The 21259-nt window shown below is 40.2% G+C and overlaps 2 protein-coding genes across 2 annotated transcripts in view; both read right to left on the reverse strand.

Annotated features, from left to right (window-relative positions):
- The window catches only part of syn3 (synapsin III), a 28533-nt gene extending 14868 nt beyond the window's left edge, over positions 1-13665 (reverse strand). The window contains exons 1-5 of the mRNA XM_056748723.1: positions 13575-13665; positions 7506-7889; positions 5684-5741; positions 2076-2167; positions 184-340 (exon numbers count right to left, since the gene is read on the reverse strand). Of these exons, the coding sequence (XP_056604701.1) occupies positions 184-340; positions 2076-2167; positions 5684-5741; positions 7506-7870 (672 nt within the window). The 5' untranslated portion in view covers positions 7871-7889; positions 13575-13665. The remainder of the gene's footprint in view (positions 1-183; positions 341-2075; positions 2168-5683; positions 5742-7505; positions 7890-13574) is intronic.
- A 189-nt stretch (positions 13666-13854) lies between these two features.
- LOC130421056 (protein mono-ADP-ribosyltransferase PARP12-like) lies at positions 13855-20460 on the reverse strand. Its single transcript, XM_056748722.1, has 12 exons — positions 20065-20460; positions 19262-19397; positions 18282-18594; positions 17952-17996; positions 17689-17815; positions 17381-17546; positions 17126-17270; positions 16879-16975; positions 16708-16792; positions 16503-16633; positions 16262-16404; positions 13855-15894 (listed from the first exon to the last, which is right to left on the reverse strand). Exons 1-12 carry the CDS (start codon positions 20337-20339, stop codon positions 14447-14449), a joined length of 3111 nt encoding a protein of 1036 aa, XP_056604700.1. The 5' UTR covers positions 20340-20460; the 3' UTR covers positions 13855-14446.
- Positions 20461-21259: the final 799 nt, after the last annotated feature.

Here is a 21259-nt window from a genome sequence, read left to right on the forward strand (position 1 = left end):
ATGACCAAAGAAATATCATACAAAGCACCTAGCCCTCTGCTCTAGATCACAGTCTGTTTGTTTTTCAGTGAACGTGTGTTATAAATCTCACTGATAAACATGACTGAGCAAAATATATTATTGTGATATCGGTTGTGTCTGACGTGCCACCCTTGTGAACAGGCTATAAAACAGACGACGTACCACCCAGGGTTTGCTGCAGAAGTTGTAGATGGAGAAGAGTGAGTTAACACTTGGAACTGCTCCATACTGCAGACCGATCACCAGATTCCTGAAATCCTCTCCTGGAGTCATGCTGTAGGCGTGCTGTCGAATGAGGACAAAATCTGGCTTGACAGATCTGGAACCCAAAAGGAAATCAAACTGAAAATCAATGACACCGAAAGACATCACATGACATTAAGAGAAATCTTCTAATAACATCGAATCATTTATTTAGATAAAACAGCAGCGTTCTGCGGTATTTCACGCCATTATTCTATAAACACACAGATGATCATTGGAAACTGACACACAGCAGTCAAGACATATCAGCAGAACAGAGTTTAAGAGCTTGAAAACAGTACTGTAGTGTTTGAATGTGTCTGTTCAGATCACACATAACAGCTGCAGGATCATATCTGTCACTGCGCGAGCACATGCCGAGCGCTCACGGAGAAACCCGTCGTGATTATCTAATATACACACACATTCATTTCACACTGTTCTGAGATCAGTGCACGAGAGATTTACATCTGACTTTGATTAAAATAAAGGTCCAGCAGACTTCAGCAGGAATGCAGAAATTACATTCATCCAAACATTCAATCTCCGTCTTCAAACGCAAACTTGACGCCAGGATGACCTCTTAAAACCTTCATCACAAACTCCTAGAATGAGACGTTCAGCTTTCAGTCTTTCTAACACATGATGAAAATCCAGTTCAATGATCTGAAAATGACCCGGTTTACAGCAAACGGGCAACTTGAATGCATGTACACACACTGCGCACAACACAATACACACTACATAAATGCATGTACACACACACACAACATACATGTATGTACACACACCACGCATGTACAAACACGGCGCAACAAACATGCAAGTACACACACACACGTAAACACACCGTGCACACATCTTATACACTACATACATGGATGTACACACACTACACACACCTACACCAACACACATGTGAATTTCAGGTTTGTTTAATTACAGTGAGGGTTGTAGCAGCAGTACTGTTCAGAATCACTACAGTATTAATAGTGTCATGTATTATTAGTCGTGTGAGATATCACAGTAAGTCAAGCAGGTATAAATACACACACACGTGTAACTGAGAGAGGTTCAGATTGAAGGTGTGTGTTATACTGCAGATGTCTGAATGTTTATTTTATAACTCTTAATTCACACCAAACTATTAAAATGACATCTGAGGTTTAAACTGAAGACATCACTGTTCACGCTTCACCGTTAGTGTTCAAAACATTCAAGACACACATACATTACTCTATCCCACCTGCAGCTCTATTTAGGGGGCTTTAACCAGATGTCAATATCTGTCTCATATTTTGAAGAACTTTTGTCAGTCAATGAGTGTGATCACGGGTTCTGTGTGTGGTTTCCTAACCAGACTTTTTGTGAATAGTGAAAGTCTGGTGAGAAACAAAGCTGAATCCTGTCTGGCTGAAACAGTGGAAAACAGAAAAATAAGGTGGGAAAATGAGGTCTGGAATCTGTATGTCTCATCAGCAGCCGGGCGGAGGCAGGAATGCGAGAGAGCCTCAATACACCCGCCTGATGTCTGCTTCATTATTTCATTCAGACGTCACATTCATCTGTATCCGCGCTCGGCGATTACTAACATCCTCTTCCGTTGCTTCTTTTACTCTTGAGTTGACCTGATCACTCGGCAGCTGCCGTCTCTTTGCTGTGGTATACCATGTTTTACTGTGGTAACTGTAACAGCTCAGAATGTAACCCATTGCTGCAGTGATCACTTACTGTTAGATCAAGTTAAACCCATTTCTCTCACATTTGTAAAATGTGTGAGATGTTTGTTTTGAGGTTGTGAAGCATCTTACCTGACCACTTTACTGCCTCCTCTGTTCACCTGAATGTCTACAGTACAGCCGGAGTTAACATAGGACACCAGATTGATCTCAGAGAACTCCGCCTGTAACACACACATACACACACACACACAGATGATTGTGTAAATGTAACACAGAGCTGAATATATGATTTTTACTGTAATAAGTCTTCCTGTACAGGTGTAAACATCACAGACGTTTTAGATAGAGATTTCAGGATTTAATTATTTTTGCATGTTTTTATGCAGAAGAGAAGTTTAGAGATCATTCCAGAAGCTTTAGATGAGAGCCCAGCACAAATCGAGTCGTCTGTGACCGCAGGGCTGTGAGAGGACCATGTGACACTCGTAACCCGGCAACCCTAATGCTCTCATTAAACTCATGAAACACACACCGAGAGACAGAGCCAGATGCCTGAGAGACAGAGGAGACGACACTGAGCCAGAGGAATGAAAATGAAAGCGAGACACAAGTGTTCAACAGGAGACAAACCCTCATAACCAGAGACTCATGAAGTTGAAGAGAACAAAATTTCATAACTAAATCAAAACAAGATCGATCGCATGAGCTGGTGGCTGGCTTCCAAACAATCTGACCAGACCCGAACGACAACAGACGTTTAACATGATGATTAAAGTCCATGTGTCACAATCAAACACTGACAAACATATGTTTTATCTGAACTCATCAGACGCTATAGCAGAGGTGATTGTGTCATCTCATTTACACAACAGCAGGTCTCTCTCACAAGGACACAGATCTGGCCTGTTTCCAGCTCTCATCCTCTCCACAGAAGCCCAACATCTGTGTGTTTGGTTGCGCTCCTTCTGTCTAGAGAGCATTTTAAAGGACACACAATCCACAGAACAAACAAACGTATACACTATACACTCAAGCAACACTCACACACGGCGACACATTGGGCAAACAGATTAAACCAGTGGCCGTTTCTTTGGTGAAGTCTTCTGGAATCCCCATCAGCAGCGGAAAGGCTCATCGCTCACTCCTATTGGCCGCCTGGCACGGAGGCAGGTCCATTCGTCAACTGGATTGGACGAGGGAACGCAGCGCTTCGGCATGGGGCGAGGGCACAGGAACTGTGCCAGGGTCAAGCTGTCATGGTTACTGTCCTGGTAACACATTCAGACTGGTTTTGGACCAGTTCCTGCCCTGGGAAAGAAAAACAGGAAAGGGTCCAAAGGACAAACGGGCGATCTTTGTTTACTTCCCTCTTCAACCTTCAGCTCTGTCTGTACCAATCAGACCCAAGGGCAAATGTAAAGCTGTTCTTCTAACTAACATCAAACTCGCCTGCGTTTCAGACCTTCTAACCCTCTCTATCCAAAATCTTCTGACCTTTAACCACAGACTAGAATCAAGGCAGCACAGGGAGACAGACCTCTGTAGACACACACAGGAAACAGGGCGAAATCTTACACCTGCATTCTGAAAAGTCTGCGTCTGCAAGTACCAAATACACAACTACAAGTGTGAAAAAACAACTATCTTAGTGTCATAACACACACACACATAGAGTAAACGGTCACTGCTCAAAGACAATCTGTAGTCCTGGCAGGTATTTTAGATGGAACTGAATCTAATGGGTGTCATTAAAGAACACAAGGTGCCTTGCGTCCAATCACAGATGACGGTTAAATACACCACACGCACAGTACACAGTGCCTGACCTCTGTGACGATGACATCATTAGGACAAAATGATATCCTCCATCGCCATACCAACCAAAATTAGAAAGACAGAGCCCAGCTGTTGCGCTTAACTTTGAATATTCCTTCTGTACATTACTTCTCGCTGTATGTTCAATTGATTCCCGTAGCCCTTTTCATAATTCAGTAAAATGGGATTATAATAAAATATCTATATAATAATGAATTAAGAGCTATATAAGAAAGCAATAATCCCCAAAAAGCCGTGGGTTACAGTGTATTTTATAACAGCTAAGCGGCGTTAGGTACGATGTGAAGCGGAGTCATTAAGCTGTTATAAAATGCTATGTAGCTTACTGGTTCGTTGGTTTTAGTGATTTAATATTATAGATCAAATGGTATTTTTATATATACACAAATAAAGCCAGATAGAGATAAACTACGCTGTGGCCTTTATTTCCGGTGATTTCTTCCTACAGGATAAAAATAGTCCTTCATTCACAGAAAGGTCTGTTTCATTTGGCCAACATGAGGCTGCTTTTGTGAGCTGAAAGAGTCCTGTGGGAAACTTTACCGCGGTACACGTCACTCAGCAGATGAGCTTGATTATACTGTACTGTGGTATTTTAGGCTTGAATCTACAAAAGGAAAATCTAGCTGGTCAGTATACAGGCATGTGAGTAACTCTCATAACAGAGACTGAGGTCAAATCACCTACTATACATACAGTAATACACATACTAGAGCTTTACACCATTATAAACACAACCATCACAATACTGACTCCTGAAGAGAATCATATCTTATCATAACATTCATAAACTGTTTTGGATTCAAATCACCTCTGGATTAATACATTGAAATTGATATGCATCCAGAATGTGCGAAACGTCAAGTGAATGCCAGAATGCCAAACATCGTTCCAGATTCCTCTGAGAGATCCTCGCGGCACAGAGGTGCTCAGGTGAGGTCTGTGGAGCAGATGTTCCTCCTCACATCATGCCCAGAAAACATCGCGGACCGCCCAGGATTGTAAATTGTGCTGCTCCATCAATTATCCGAATTTACAACAGTTCTCTTCCTGACGCACAGACCGGAGCTGAAGAGAACGATATTCGCCGCTGGATAAAAACAGCCATACCTGTTCAGTCTCTCATTTCACTGGAGTCAGTAAACAAAACCAACAGCCATGAGCTTGAACAGCATGAAAGAGAACAAAGCATCTGTTGTCTGTGATGGGTTATTAAGAGCTGGAGATCAACCTCAGGCCTGGAGAACAAACATCATCTGGAGATAGACTCATAGATAGATAGATCCAGCAGCAGGTCATGTCAGGTGAAACTGACAAGAGATACAGCACAAATACAAAATCATTTGATACAAACTCGCTTTGATACTTTAATATTTCGTGCAATGACATTCAGATTCAAACCGCAAGTTTTGAAGTGACTCATTAGTTTATAAGCTGATGTGGTTTCAACGATGAAACAGATGTGTTGTAAGAGCCTCTCGATGGTTGTTTGGGTTTAATGTTACTGGCCGTATAAAACATCTCATAAAAGCCCAACGTATTATATAGAGGCTGTCTGGCCTCTGTATCTCACACACGCTTCCCGTTCATATGTCTGAACAACAGGACTCAGGAAACGCCTTTAAAAACACGTGTGCAATGGTTTACAGATGTACACTAACACATAGATGGTATCTATGCGCTGGCACACTCCATGTCTAGACACAGAGTAGGGTTAACTTCATCACGGTACGCCCACAGCATAACACAACGCTAAATGGTCTAACATGACGACAAATCAAATGTCTTACACGCACACTTGTAAGCGATTACATGTCTGACTGCTAAAATAATTTAGGTTTAGCAACATTTAATGAGAAATAAGAGGAAATGATGCTGAAGTGAGATTTAAACACACACACCTGTTCAACACGAATCTCATAGTCTCCATTCAACCTCCGTCCTCTGAAATACTTCACCCTGCAGGAGAAACACAAAATTTACATCAGGACTTTCAGAGGCATTGAATCACAAACGATTACTGTACATGAGCTCGTGTTTATTGTGAATTATACAGTAACTACACTGATGAGTTCGGTCAATCAAAACATTCATGGTAGTTAAATATAAAACACATTTCATCATGATTGTACGAACACTATAAACTCATGTGTCATGATTGAGCATCTCAATGACTGCTGCAAGCAACCACAATTTCCAAAATATGTGTGAACAGATCATACATAAACCTTGAATACAGTGCAAATAAAAGCACCTGCCTAAAAGAGAAACAAACAGACAGACAGATAGACAGAGAGAGACAGAAAGCGAGCGAGAGGAGCAGCAGAAGAGAGCAATGTCGTGCTGTAAGCTGACTGATTGTGTCCTCACACACAGAAGCATGGAAGCGCTGGGAACTGGAACGCGTCTGTCAGGGGCAGAATGCGTCTCCCAGCGACTCCCTGACTCCGCTCAGGAATGCCCACAGTGGAAGAGAGACAGACAAGCAGAGAGACACAGAGCTGACAGAGAGAGAGGAATCTGCTCACAGATTTTAACCCTCGTGTTGTGTCATCAGCTTCAAAACACATACAGGTACCTGATATCTGCAGATTCAACTGACTGCCTTAACCTTGTGAGAAATGTATTATTACAAACATATCAGATGTGTTTCTAATCAAGATTCGACAAAAGTAAGAGAAATGATGAAAATCATTGACAGCAAACACTCTTACTGAAGCTGAACAGCGCTATTGTTAAAGAAATGTCAAATGATTTCAGCAAAATCTCTGAGCACTGAGCTCACAGCTGTATTATCTCTGGACTATAAAAACAAGTCTGTGTGTGTGGTTTTGTTTTTGTGTATGTCACAGCTGATGAAGTGTAATGGACAGACGACCGCAGCATTCATCATGATGGAAGAAATAATGTCATGAGCACTGCCATAGGACGTCCCATATACACCCACACACACACACACAAACACACAACATGAGTCAATGGGGATCATTGACGATTCCCCTTCATTTCACACACTTCAGGCTTTTGTGTTTGACATTAACTGAGATGTGGGAGTAATCCATCATGACATCAGCTCGAGCTTGAAATATTCATTACTGATCATAAGAGATTCCTCATAGCCTATAATCATTCATTGATATCATAGAAATGATCTAACATTTGTTTTATATGAATCTTAATGACAGGTGTATCTGGGTAAAGCACATGTTGCTTGAGGACACGTTTACAGAAAACATTTACCCACTAACCCTGACGCCAATAAACTTTTAATTTTGGTGAATTTTTAGAACACAGGGATGAATTAAAAAACACAAAACTCACTTTGTGAACCCTAGAAGCTCATGACAGATATCTAGCGCCACCTGCTGATGATAGTCTGATTCTGACAGAGAGCTGATGGATTATGGCACCATCTTGTGGTAAAAAAACGTCAGTGTTGTGCAGGTAAAAACACATTTAAAGACTTAATCTTGCTTTACAGTACAAATTTATAGAAAAACTTGAGGTAGATTTACTTGCAAAATTTAAAATGGTACAATGTGTTAAAAGTCACTTTAAACAAACCATTTAGCCAAAATATTGAGTAAACGCATGCAGAGTGGTGTGAATGACCTGTGGGACAGATTCTAGCCGTGTGAACACAGACACGTCAAACCCTAAACAGAAACCTTAAAAAACTCTTTACTGTCAGTGGATGTAGCTGAGTCTCAGCACTGATCTTACCAGTCTGTGAGCGGCTCATCGATGACCAGAAGAACTTTGGGTTTGCATACGGCGGATTTGGCTTGAGCAGCAGCTTTGGCTTGCACGGCACTGGCGAGCTGAGCCGTCTTCACCACGCTGGAGAACGAGCTGAGGAACCCACCGGAGGCAGCAGGTGGGGCTTGGGCCTGCGGAGCCGGTTGTGTGGGCGGAGCCTGAGCCTGAGGGGCCGGCTGTGCGGGTGGTACAGGCGGCTGGCGGCGCTCTGTGGCCGGGGAAGCCGGGGAGCTGGTGGAACTAGAGGGTCTCTGGAGGTCCATCATGTAACCATTGGGCAGGTTGGCTACAAAGCTGCTGTCTGACAGACGTCTGCGCAGGTAATTCATGATGAAGCTGGTGATTAATCTGAGACACAAAGAAAGCACAGAAGACATTTATCAGCAGGATTTACCATACAGTGTATATAAGGAGACATTAGATGGAGTCGGACGTTGTATACGCTGGCCCTCAATAACATGGCTGGAATTTCAAGTCTTACTAACCTGCCTTTGAAAGCAATTCTAAAATAAAAACTTTAAAGAGGAAACGCACCACTGCATTTATCTGCTGTCGGCGAGTAATGAGAATTTTCTCATTAAAATAATGTGAGTTTTACTGCAGGGATAAACAACAGACATGTGAAGTGAGAGTGTTAATGACGCAGAGACACACAGAGCCAGAGGAAAAAAATCACAACAGACACACAACCAAACATTCACATATAAAGAGGGAAAGTCAATAGTCTGGTCATGGCAGTGAGAAATATATGAAGGAGAGAGAGAAAGAAAAAGAGAGAGAGGACAAGATAGGCAGAAAGAGAGGAGGAAGTGAGAAAGAGAGGGGGCATGAGGGATTTGTCTGGAGTTTGTTCCTGATAAGGTGATTTTACAGAATACTATCAATATTTATTCAGATTCAAAATCTGTGCTCAAAAATGTCCGGAAACATCACACTGGGTCGTAAGATATTTTCTATTAATGACCAGTGCCTCCAGTATTATGGTTTGACACACCTGCTCATTTAGAGATTCACCACTTTAGTTATCTCATGCTGCTAACATCGTTGTCAAACTCATGTTCTACATGTTTTGGTACTCCCACACTAGGAAAGCAAAGGATCAGTCGCTAAGCAACTGCATCTTTTTTTTAATGCTTGACTCTCTAAAACGTGGTACCACCCAAGACGTTGTGTATTTACGGTATTTGAGCGATTCAGGTTATAAAACACACAGACCAGTTATGCTACATCAGAATGTCTGCTGTATTATATAACGTCAACATAAACAACATAATTCAGCACATGAAGCTGAATAAAGTTCACAGGAACAGGCACATGAAATCTGCTATGTTCATCTAGATCATGTACTGTAAAATATAGGAAAATCTGGTACACAATAAAAATCATAGAAAATATCCATAAATGTGACACATTGTGAAGTTTAACCCCGCTACACAGTATTATTATTATTTTTTACACTAGAATATAAAGGACTTCTTTAGTTCTGATGTCCATTTGCAGGCCATCCAAGATGCCTCAAGCATCTTAAAATGTATGACTGAATTTTGGTCTGTGGTGAACGTTACTTAAAGAGACTACAAGATTTCATTATTTGATGTAAAGTGACACAGTTATACCTCAAACATAAAAATATTGCAAGATAAGGAATACTATACTTGAATTTCATATTTCATTTGATTGTTTGCAAACATATATTTTAAATCACAATTTCAAAGACAGACTTGCTGAAAACTGCACCTGGTGATTCCAGACACAACAGCTTGTGAACTTCAGATGTCCAGGTGTGTTTGAAGGAAATGTGGTAATAGACACGGTGGTAACAGACAAATCAACCGCTGTGGTGCGGTGGTTTAGAAATATATAACTTATTTCAATAAATTAAAATAAATGGTTAAATAGTTAAATACTTGAAATTGGAATGTCATATCTGAAATAAATGAGGATGAAACATCCGTCAATGTTTAACGCGCAAATCCATCAGTGAAACGGCACCCTACAGCATTTTTAACTTTTAAATAAACATCAGTAAATAATGAAAACTCAAATGATAAAAGAAAGTAAAAAAAAAAAAAAAGCTGTAGTTGCAGTGACATCTTCAGTCAATAACCTGGGTTTTGCCGTGCACGTATGCCAATCATTTTACTACACAGTCCATCCCCTCCAATGAACAGAAAGACATGTGTAGTAGAATGTCGATCTGAATAACGCTTCCTGTTTTTCACTTTATTCCGAATAATGTTTAGACTTTCATGATGTGATATTTTTCCATCGGGCACATTTTTCCTCCTTTTCGGCATCCTTTCCACTGCAGAGACACGCTCATAAATCTGAAGTCACATCACATTACTCTGCAGAAAATAGAGCAGCTTTCTAAACAAAACGATTCTTTAAATGGACACAAAATCTACTCATGGAGAAAGTCTCATTTTAAAAACAGCAAAAATGAATCGACTATTCAATAAAAAGATTTACAACTGGTCAAAGAACTGAAGTGAGCTGATTGTTATTGATTCAGAAAGTGAAGCCCGAGGTTCAGACAGCAGCTCAATACTGCTGCAAAACACCCACAGGAAATTATGTCACCCTGGAAGAGGACCAATGACAATTTAAGCTGATCAAGAATCGGTCATCATGATGATCAGCTAGTCAATATAGATTTTTTTACAAATGTACATGTAAACATCCTCTAGTTTACAAATGAAATTAATTCAGTCTGATTGCAGATCATTTCAGTGCTGTTTACATGTCCCCTGAACGTTGCAATGCGATTCAAAAATTGTTTACATGTATATGAAATATATTCTGATCAAAACCACTGTGCAAGCAAACAGCTAGGGTTGCCAAATTCACATAAAATGTAATTCAAAGGTCATTCAAAATGATCCAAAAACATCTCAAATGACCTTGCGTAACCCAAATATCAACATATGATGGATAACATTAATCCACTTTTAACTCAATTTTAAACAACTGCGACAACCGTTAAAAATGTTCCCGAATGACCAAGTACTTTAAACATAACATGACATGGCAAAACTAAGCACAGCGTCTAACATCTCACTTCAAACTTCCATCTCTGGAAGGAAGACAGTAAAGTATTTACAGATTTTCAAAGAAAACAAAGTTTCCGAAAAACACAACATTCTTTATTGGTTTTTTATTACACGGCTCGTTGGAATGCTTGATACGGATTGGCCAGTTGTGACATTTGCAGGTTCGTTATTCCCAGATAACAACCTCTCAAAAATCCTTTTGACAGGTTTTTTTGACAAATTAAATATAAATATATCTTTTAATAACACGTATGAAATTATATTTACAAATGATTGAACATTATTTCTTACCTTAAAACCGAAAGGTAAACTGCTTTTTTTGCAAAAGGTCTGCGTTCGGTAAAAATGAGCTAATAAATATATCAAAATCACATCATGTCCAGTTTTTTTCTCATGTGGCAAGCAGCCGTGTTATAAGCGGGATAATGAACAAGCAGCCGGCTGTTATCTCAAACAAAAGCACGTCCTTCAGTCTGATACAAGACCCTCCGTTTCACATCCTGATCACACTGTTGGGTTTTATTTCAGCGATAACAACCAGCTGCCTGTACATTATCCCTTACATGTAATGTTATAAAATAATTACTGCGCATGTGCGCAAGGTATTTTTTAATCTGATTGAGAAAATACTTTGATTCATTTACATGCTTCATTGTCTCCTCTTGATCAGTCTGGTTTCGGTCTACACCACCCCTTTCAATCCGATCTAAACTTCAATCGTATGGACATCAATTAGATTGATTGAGCCATCAATCCGATTACAAGTGGATTATCTGGTTGCATGTAAACGTGGCTACGGTAGACATGTACTTTTGCATTTGCTGGATTAAATATTGGACACAAAACATTAAGTTAAATGCATTCCATTGGGAAGCCGAGAGTTTTGATCCGTCTCTCTTCCCTAAAACTTTATAATCTGTCTTTCTGTCAAGATGAGCTCACACAGAAACACACACAGCAGCCTCCAAGCATCAAACCTGCTGACGCATTTCTACATCTTTTTCAGATGCAATATAATGAAGCCATGAGCAGATGAGGCAGAACAGAGCACATTATGGTTGGAGAGAGTGTGTGTGTGTGTGTGTGCGTGTGTATGTGTGTGTTGCAGTTAATGTTCGTGTCATTATAGTGCACTGCTCAAACAACTAAAAACACCGAGCACACTGCAGGAACCCAAAAGTGCTTGAAGGAATCAAACAGATGAATCATTGAAGATCAGCAAGACTTATGGAAACACAATAGTTTGAGTTGCACAAAATGTCATTCACTCAAAAATAACTTTTTTGTCCCGATATACAATGTACTTTGATCTATATTGATCAAGACTGAAGCAAAATGCATTTTACATTTTATAGCATCATGAGAGTACATAACAACAGAATTCTTACATTACACATTGGTCATATCTGAGACCACGAGGAGCGTCATTATGCTTGTGCACAGTCACTGCACGTCGTCTATATATTTGTGTTTGACTGTACAGTAAATAACTCATATAAATTATCTGAATGTCACACATCAAGCTACAGTATGATTATGTTTCTGTACCATAACAGCTCACAAGTCTTTTAGACGTGTTTAACAGCATCCGCAGTGACTGAACTCAACCTGAACTGAAAACAGGGCAGAAGATGACTAAATCTTTCCTTTATATTTTTGGCACACGGGACAACTGAATGAACTTAATGAAATAACACAATTACAAGCCATTGATAGAACACGCTTTGGGTTAACGGATTCAGAAAACGACCAGACGAATAAGACATAGATGAAGATTTAGATCTGTATAGAATGAGCAGATCAATGTTTAGCTCAATATACAGGTGTCAACAGTCCAAAACACTAACTCGTAGTGATGTGTGACTTTACATGACAACAATTATCTGTATAAACATGACAAAAAGCCCAAACACACAAAAACTTTACAGATCATCTTCTGTACGCTTTTAACACGGATGATGTAAAAATGTAAAATAATAAATGTGTGTGTGAGGACTTGGTTTTTATATGTTAGTGATGACCTTAACCTGAATGCACACTGACTCATGGGGACCGGTGTCACTTTGGGGACCAAAATTGAGGTCCCCACGGGCACTAAAGGTTATAAATGTACAGAACAGTCATTCTTGTAAATCTAAAAAGGCAAAGTTTTCTACCATCTTTAGGTTAAGGGATAAAATATACAGTTTGTACAGTATACAACTCATTACGCCTATGGACTGTCCCCTCGGAGATAATAAAGCAAACAGGTGTGTGTGTGCGTGTGCGTGCGTGTGAAGTAAAAGAGCAACAGTGTGAATAATACGAGAAAAAAATGCATCACATAACTATTAAACATCTAAAAAAAATACCTTAAGGAACCATACAGTGACGCGTCAAGTATAATTAACACAAGCGTCGATATGTAGAGCAGGTGCGCTTAAGAGTGACGTCACTGCGCTGATTGTGACGAAACCGTTTCATTTGATAGCGTCGAATCGTTTGCAGTGCAGATGGACGCAAAACACGTAAAAAAATGAGTGAATGTGACAGAATAACGCGTTCCCTTTATAAGCACTGAAAAACTCTTGATTTATTCCGCAAAATATGATTTGAATAAACTCGATGAATAATTGATTATGAATAAATAAATCTGCGTGATTTCTGTTAGGATGAACGGATCGATACATGCCGGGAATTCCCTTTTCCACAGCGAACACACTAAACATTTCACATAGATCAAACGCTGTTACATTTGAAGACATAATCTCTACAGCTAACGATATATGTGACGTTGTTGTAATAATTGTCTTCATTTTTGATGCGTTACATGAACATACAGCAGCTTCTACGCTCCACCAATCAATAACAATGAAAACACAGCATTTAATCTATATCAGAACATCTCCTGCACACTTACGATCCGTCATGACGCATTACAGACAAATATTAAATGAAAATACGTGAAATATCATCGTAATGGAAGCTTTGATAGATTTACCTCAGATGAGTCTGCGCTCGTGCCACACACCGCCTTGCTCGCGCTGCATGACGTGAACGTGCTGGACTCGGCGCATTAATTCACTGGCGTCTGATTGGACGAACAGTCAGACCTCATTAATATTTAATGACACACGGTGTCACTGTGACAAAAATGCGTTAGCGTTTACATTCATGATTTGATGACACCAGAAATATACTCAGTGGTTAACAATCCGAAGAATAATAATTCGTTTTGTCTTGTTTGTACTTTTGTAAATTATACGGCAGTTTCAAAGATCAAAGATTATTCACATTTTATTTCACACAGATAACACACAAGTGACAAACAGAAAAAAACAAATACCTATAGACAAAAACAATGACACAAGTTAGTAAACACGCGAGGACCGTGTAAACACGGTCTGCGTGTGAGACTTAAATGATGCACAACACATGAAATGTTTTTTAAAACAAAGCGACAGATGTGAGGAACATTGTTTGATAATAAAAGACAATGTGAGCTTTAATAGAGGATCCACAGAAGAAGAAACATCCTCAAACAGCGACAACAGAAACTGCGCTAAAATGACGCTTTTAAGGCTACACTATCGTGTATTTTTATGCATTGTGAGAGTAAACTGCAGACATTTCTGTCATTCTCGTTGATTTATGGGTGTTAATGACCCAGTGTATTGCAAAGGTTTAACAACAGTTTATTTAGTCATAGCCCCCTTTACAAACCCCCAAAACAATACATTATTCATTTTTTCTCATAATTAACAATAAAGACAGAATACATGGTTTTATTATACATCATAATATTGCAATATGTACATTGATGAAACTTAACCTAAATACATTGTTAAAAAAGGTTTCCAATGACAGATGAAATCACATGACAGTGCATTTTTTCTCCTCTGTAGTGGTCCTGGTGGTGGTCTTGGTGGTGGTATCGCGTTGGGTTCTCTCTGCACTCTCATGTCTTATTGATGAAGGGTTTTCTCTGCTATAATGTAAGCCGACAGTCTGTCGAGAGGAAAGCGCTGAAGAGTTCAACACAGATCCACTAGAGCGAGATAAACTCTGAGCAGAAGAGACACCACCACCGTCAGACACTGAGGATCTGTTCGCTGCAACTGGAGGAGATGGCAATTTCACAGCATGATTTGAGTACTGGACCACTTTGGATAGTGAATCCCTCGAATCACTTCTCAACTGACTGAGAGACACAGAACCACTGCCTACCTCAGGAACATCATGGATGTGTCCAGATGAAGAAAGAATCGCAGAACCGCTGCGAATCGCAGAAACGTGTTGAATTGTTGCAGGTGAAGAACGAATCGCAGAACCGCTGCAAATCTCAAAAACGTCTTGAATTGTTCCCGAAGAAGAATGAATCGCAGAATCGCTGCGAATGTCAAAAATGTCTTGAATTTTTCCAGGTGATGAAGAGGTCACAGAACTTCTGTGAATCTCAGAAACGTGTTGAATTGTTCCAGGTGAAGAACCAAACGCAGAACCGCTGCGAATCTCAGATACGTCTGGAATTGTTCCAGGTGAAGAACGAATCGCAGAACCGCTGCGAATCTCTGAAATGTCTTGAATTGTTCCAGAAGATGAAGAGGTCACAGAACCGCTGTGCATCTCAGGGACTTTTGGGATGTTTTCAGATGAAGAACGCTTAACAGACTCGACTGGGATGTTCTGGTGCTCTGGATCATTTGACAATCTCCCAGCATGCAGTTGGACAGCAGGCTGCAGTGGTGTAAGCAGGGGGATTTCATCAGTCAACATCATCATAAGTGAATCGAGATCACTTTTTGGGACATTTGAGACAGAATCTATAGCGGAGAGAATTAGATTTGTTTTTATTGTTGAACCCGAGAGAGCAGAGAGTGAATGCGTTTCACTGGAGGAACTAGAGGATCCTGAGGTTTGTTCTGACCCAGGAGCAGAAGCAAAAGGAGGTGATGACTTTATTCCACTGCTTGGGTTTGTCCCGACGTCTGAGCTTTCGGGAATTTCTCTAACATTCTTTACATTTAAATGAGCGACACCCGCCATCAGAGACATTTCAAACATTTCATTCTGCTCGTAAGTAATGAGGAACTCTGGGTAAATCTGTGACCTGTCAAACAACACAAAGACTGACGGGTCACGAAGATTGTCTACACAGCTGTGGTAATGACCTCCTGTAGAGATTTTGGGCGGAGGGGAACGGTAATGAAAGGTTCCTGTGGTGTAGTGTCCAAGCAACACCCTGCACACGAACATCATCCTCACTCCACATACATCCGTGTTTCTATGGCAGGACTGTGCCTCCTTTGAGAAATAAATCCCTGTGAAAAACACAAGAAAATTTGAAACGCATAAGTTAAAGGGCAATTCACCCAAAAATGAAAATTCTATCATCATTTACTCACCCTCAGGTTGTTCCAAACCTGTATACATTTCTTTGTTCTGTTAAACACAATGGAAGATATTTTAAAGAATGTCATTAACCAAATAGATCTCATCCCCCATTTACTGCCATAGTAGGGAAAATAAATACTATGGGAGTCAATGGGGGATGAGATCTGTTTGGTTACTGATGTTCTTCTAAATATCTTCTTTTGTGTTCCATGAGTAAATGATGACAGAATTTCCACTTTTAGGTAAACTATCCCTTTAAATTAATGTCTTTAATAGACAGTATGTGTAATGTACCTTTGCCATACGCTGAGGTCTCAGACATCTCAATGTCAAAGTTTTGACTGCAAACAACATCGAGGAGAGAGGATTTGGCATCATGGAATAGAAGCCGCTCACCAAATCTCTCTTGGTTAGTTTTCTTTATGTCTTCTTTTTTGCTGCGGAAGAATCCAAAAGCATTTAAGATCTTGTATTCTTTATATGTGTCTGTCTGTTAAAGTTTTTACAGCTTTAGTTGTTTTTAACTGACACTCACGTGTTGAAGATTCCCCAGAGTTCTCTGTTTTGTACACGCTCAATCTGTCTGATGGTGAAAGAGCTCATAGTCTGACAGAAGAGATCCTGAACTCTGCCGTAATCTCTGTCAGACGGATGGAGACGAACTCTCTGCAAACAAGAGAATGAATGCATGAGAAATCAATCATCTCTAAGGAACAACGATTCAACGATGAAAACTGAACCTGAAATCCACAGTCAGGAATCGCACTTTGGTCCCAAAATCCAGGAACACATTTCAAAACATGAGGTCTGGCCGAAATGTTTTTCCTGCCAAACAATCAAACAAAATCACACTCAGAAGAAATCACACACGACATCGGCCTGTAACGGTGGATATGAATGATCATTGTCACCTTGTCCTGGAGATGTGGACGTCTCCTGAGGAGACAAACACGGGCCGTCGTCTCACGGGTCTCTCTGTTCCACTTTCTTCATTTCTTTGGATCATATCTGTACGTGAAAGAGTTAATACCTGATAAGAAGAAAATCTCATCTCATCACAACAACAACAACAACATAATTTGACATAAAAACAACACCGCAATGTAAAAAAAAACCTAAAAAGACTAAATTACTATGGATCAGTTATACATGAAGCACCTTTAAAGTTCAGCTGATAGAAGTGTTTTCCTGCTCTGAACCTCACAACATCATCCTTAAGGGAAGGGTTCTGCTGTTGTAAAAACTGCTGATATCTCTTCTCCAGGTCATCACTGCACACCGTACACAGTCTGTGCATTTCCTTCTGTGCGTTTCAAAAAGAAGAACGAAAGACTATGGAAGAAACATTTCAGGTGGCAGAATCTGAAAACCGTTGTATTGTAATATCCGTTTCTTTATTCAAGTCACACAAACCAGTGATGAGTACTGGACCCAGTGATCGTACTGGTCTCTCCAATACCAGATCCAGGTGGTGGTGAGGATGAAACTGGGAAAGAGAACTGAGGGTTCTGTGGAGAGACGCCGGACCTCATCCAGACCCAGAGTCATGTCCTCAAAACAAACAGGCTCCGTTCCTGAACTGTCACATAGAACACACGCGTTATGTAATATGGTTTTATCTTTGAATAAACAGAATGACACACAGACGATCAGAGCTGTGGTGACGCCGTTAAAAATAAACTTGAAATTGTGTATTTACACAGCATGGGACATACTCTCACCTGTTGATGTTAGACGGCTCACAGTATTCTCTCTCAAGCTGTTGATTGTTTGGTAATGCAGCCCAGGTGTCGCCCACCTTCACCTCCCACTTATACGGCATTTTAAAATGAATTCTGTTGCATTCTCCTGCCGTCAGACAATGACACACATTGAATTCACAATCTATCATACAATCTATTATTTCATTTATATTGTACAGTATGTATTTGTACGTGTTTATTCATTATAAACATGAATGAAATGAAGATGGATTATATCTTACGTAGCTTACAGAAGCCTTTGACAAATGAGAGGCAGATGTCACTTTCTGTGTGGATAAAACACAACAGTTCAGCTGACATCGTGAGAACGATTGTACAGCTTTCAAAAGCACATGCGCTGGTACATTTTTAAAAATAAAATGCTTAAAATGTTTTTCACAGCTATGCTGTTGAAGAACCCTTTTTGGTTACACAAAGAACCATTCAGTCAAATGTTCTTTAAAGAACCATGTCTTTCTTACTTTTTTATATTCTCTGGATGTTAATGGTTCTTTATGGAACCAAAAGTTTCTTATATGGCATCAAAGAACCTTTTTTTTTTAAGAGTGTACCTGTGTTTCTTCTTCTCTGCCGGATATGTTTCTTGGTGCCGGTGAGATCAGACTTCGGTCTGATGTTCCCGTGTCTCTTCAGCATGAGAATGTTGCGGTAGATGAAGGGAAGAGAAGACATCAGATCATCAGACACTCCTCTTTGTCTCAGAATCCTGAGCGTATCGGGCCTGTGGAAATCATGTGACCTGCCGCAGTCTGTGACAGTACAGCGTCCTGTGATGAAACTCTCGCACATGTGCAGTCTCCTGCACTGCTCTTTCTCCGGACACCTACCGTACGGCCCACCGCTTCTGTTGTACAACACGCACACCTGTGCGGGGTTAGAGCAACAGAGCTGGTATAAAGATATATCTATTTTACCACACATATACTGTTGTAAGGACATCAGCAGTAACACCACAGTACAACAATCTGCTATCTATACCGTTTTTATTCCCAGACTCCATACTACACTACATATACTAAAGCACCTATTCATTAAAGGGGTCATATGGCACGAATATGTGTTTTTCTGTGTCTTTGATGTTTAATAAGTTGGCAATGAATGTATTAGACACGTAAAATTGCAAAAATGAAAGTTTTGGAATTAAAGATGGATTCCATCTAAAAGCGAATGGTCATCCAGAACTGCCTGAAGCACCGTGTGTAAACACACCCTCAAAAATCAAAGTAAGCACGTGGTATTATTTGACTAAGATCGCTCATATGTATACGCTATATAGTTGTTCGTACCTGTCAGTACCATTGCTCTGAAACCTGATGTTCCAAATATGATAACAGGCGTTACATTTTCGTCACACGCTTGCAGTATTCGACCAATCACTACGCACTGGTTAACTGCCCAATCATAGCACACCTTGCTTTTCAGAGCGATGAGCTTTGTAAAAAATCTGCGCATTTCAGAGAGGCGGGAAAAGAGGAGACACAAACATGTTTGGAAGTTGGAAGCGTGGATGTGATGTAATGGTTGAACTCACAGGAGGCAAGAGGTTGGAGTCACTCTGCAGTAACATCACGCACAGTTCCTCTTTACTCAGAGCAGAAATCTGATGATCTCTGAGGACTCTGATGTTGTGTTTAGACATCAACTCGTGGCCAAAAACACACACTCGCCTGCAAAAACAGAAACAAACATATAAAGGCCCGATTATACTTGACTTTCTGTTTCCGTGTCCATCCGGGTTTAACCAATGCACAGTACACATGAGTATGTGACAAGACCGTCAGAGGGCAGCGCTTAGTCAGGTCATTCACAGATGCACTGCAAATTAAAGATTAAGCAAGTGTTTTCGCCATTGCAAACAATCCGAGCAAACAGCAAGAACAACAACCAAACAGCAAGGAGAATGATATGCTTCTAAGCTTATTGTTCGTGGTTGATTTTGTATCATTTTTCTACGAAAACGGGGCACTGCAAACTTTCAGTGTGTGTTTTGATACCTAGTGGACTAGTGCTCTTATTCGCGCATGCGCTGTTGTAAAATTGGACACTGCTGTTGAAAATTGCGTCATGCGGACGGCGCGCGGACGCGGACGGACAGACCATACTTGGCCCTTTAGACAAACTCTCCAGTTATGACACGACTGGAGCGACTCCATAGTATATTTCTCATGGGCATGTTCTCTCACTATATAAGAGGTAATGCACACCATAAGACAGAAGATACTTTGATCGTCTGTGACCTAATCTCACGTCTCTCTCACACTCTAAAGTGTGCACTGCAGGTTAAAGTCACTGTAAACATTTGTGACAACTTGCCCCGATGGGATGTGCACATACCTGCTACAGTGTCCCATCATGAGTTCATATTTACACAAGTGCAGATCCCCACACACGTCCCCGTCACACTCGTTGTTGTTACACAGTTTCACGTCAGCTTTCACGATGATCTCTTTGCTGTCGTTGTGCTGGATCACAGTGAAGATGTCACCCTTGATGACCTGATCCAGGTCTGATAACTCCGGCAGTCCGTACGACAGATCGAGAACGCGCTCGTACTCCATCGCTCCGTTATTCCCACACAGGATCTTCAGAAGAGTTTCCTTCGCCATCATGAACTGAACCCAAAAACGTTCACCTGCTGTGAAATCTGCACTACGTCAGTGTTGTGTGAATCATCGAGACTGTTAAACGGAAACGAAACTCAAACTCGTCATCAGAGGTCCGCCCGTTTTCATATCTGCGCATGACTGAAATCAAACAATCAGATAAAAACAGGTGTCAATGGGCGGTACCCTACCTTTCAAAAGTACACCTCTGCAGGGTGCCAATTAGCATACTATATGTCCTTATAGTATTAAAAAGTAGAAGTAGTATGTCCCAAATTGTAGTATGTTGAAAAAAAGTAGTACTCCAAAGATTCCCGGATGGTCGACTACTCGTGCAGAAGTGCAGAACGATGCACTCTCCAAAGGCTGATATTACCCACAACTCACCGCGACTAGGTGGAGTATAGTGACGTAATTAACTATGTGTACACCATTAAAAGTGTTGTGCATGTTACTCTGAACAAGTAAGTAATTACAAGTTAAGTTACTAATTACGATTCCAATAATGTAATTAGATTACTCTCTCCAAAAAGTTTTTAATTACTTATTACTAATTACTTTCTAGATCCTATATCAAGCTTGATTAGTTAAGTGATTCAAGGATAGACATGAAACGACTCTTAATTCATTCAAAATAATTATATAGAACTACATAAAGTAGTACAATTAACTGACCTAAGTATAAAAAATGTGAGAATTATACATTAAAGCACGGATTTTAAAGTTAGACTTTGAATTTTGATGTCAATTCCACTGTTGCACACACATACATTACGCAAAGTACTTTAAATAAAATTACAGAAAAAATGAAGTGATCCCTTACTTTACTTTTTCAAGGGAAATATAAAATGACAGTTACTAATTATTTAGTGAATAGTTACACCCAACCCTGACCATTAACAATGTGTTCCATTATTTACTATTTA

Source organism: Triplophysa dalaica, chromosome 5 (assembly GCF_015846415.1).
Source record: "Triplophysa dalaica isolate WHDGS20190420 chromosome 5, ASM1584641v1, whole genome shotgun sequence".
Lineage (NCBI taxonomy): Eukaryota > Metazoa > Chordata > Actinopteri > Cypriniformes > Nemacheilidae > Triplophysa > Triplophysa dalaica.

Bases quoted from the DNA above. Each gene is read 5' to 3' on its own strand.
- LOC130421056 (XM_056748722.1), bottom strand. From the start codon at position 20,339: ATGATGGCGAAGGAAACTCTTCTGAAGATCCTGTGTGGGAATAACGGA. The intron at 16,976-17,125 runs GTGCTTCATGTA...TTTCACGTACAG, and splicing joins CTATCAGCTGAACTTTAAAG to ATATGATCCAAAGAAATGAA. The intron at 16,634-16,707 runs GTTCAGTTTTCA...TCTTGTTTGCAG, and splicing joins TTCCTGACTGTGGATTTCAG to AGAGTTCGTCTCCATCCGTC.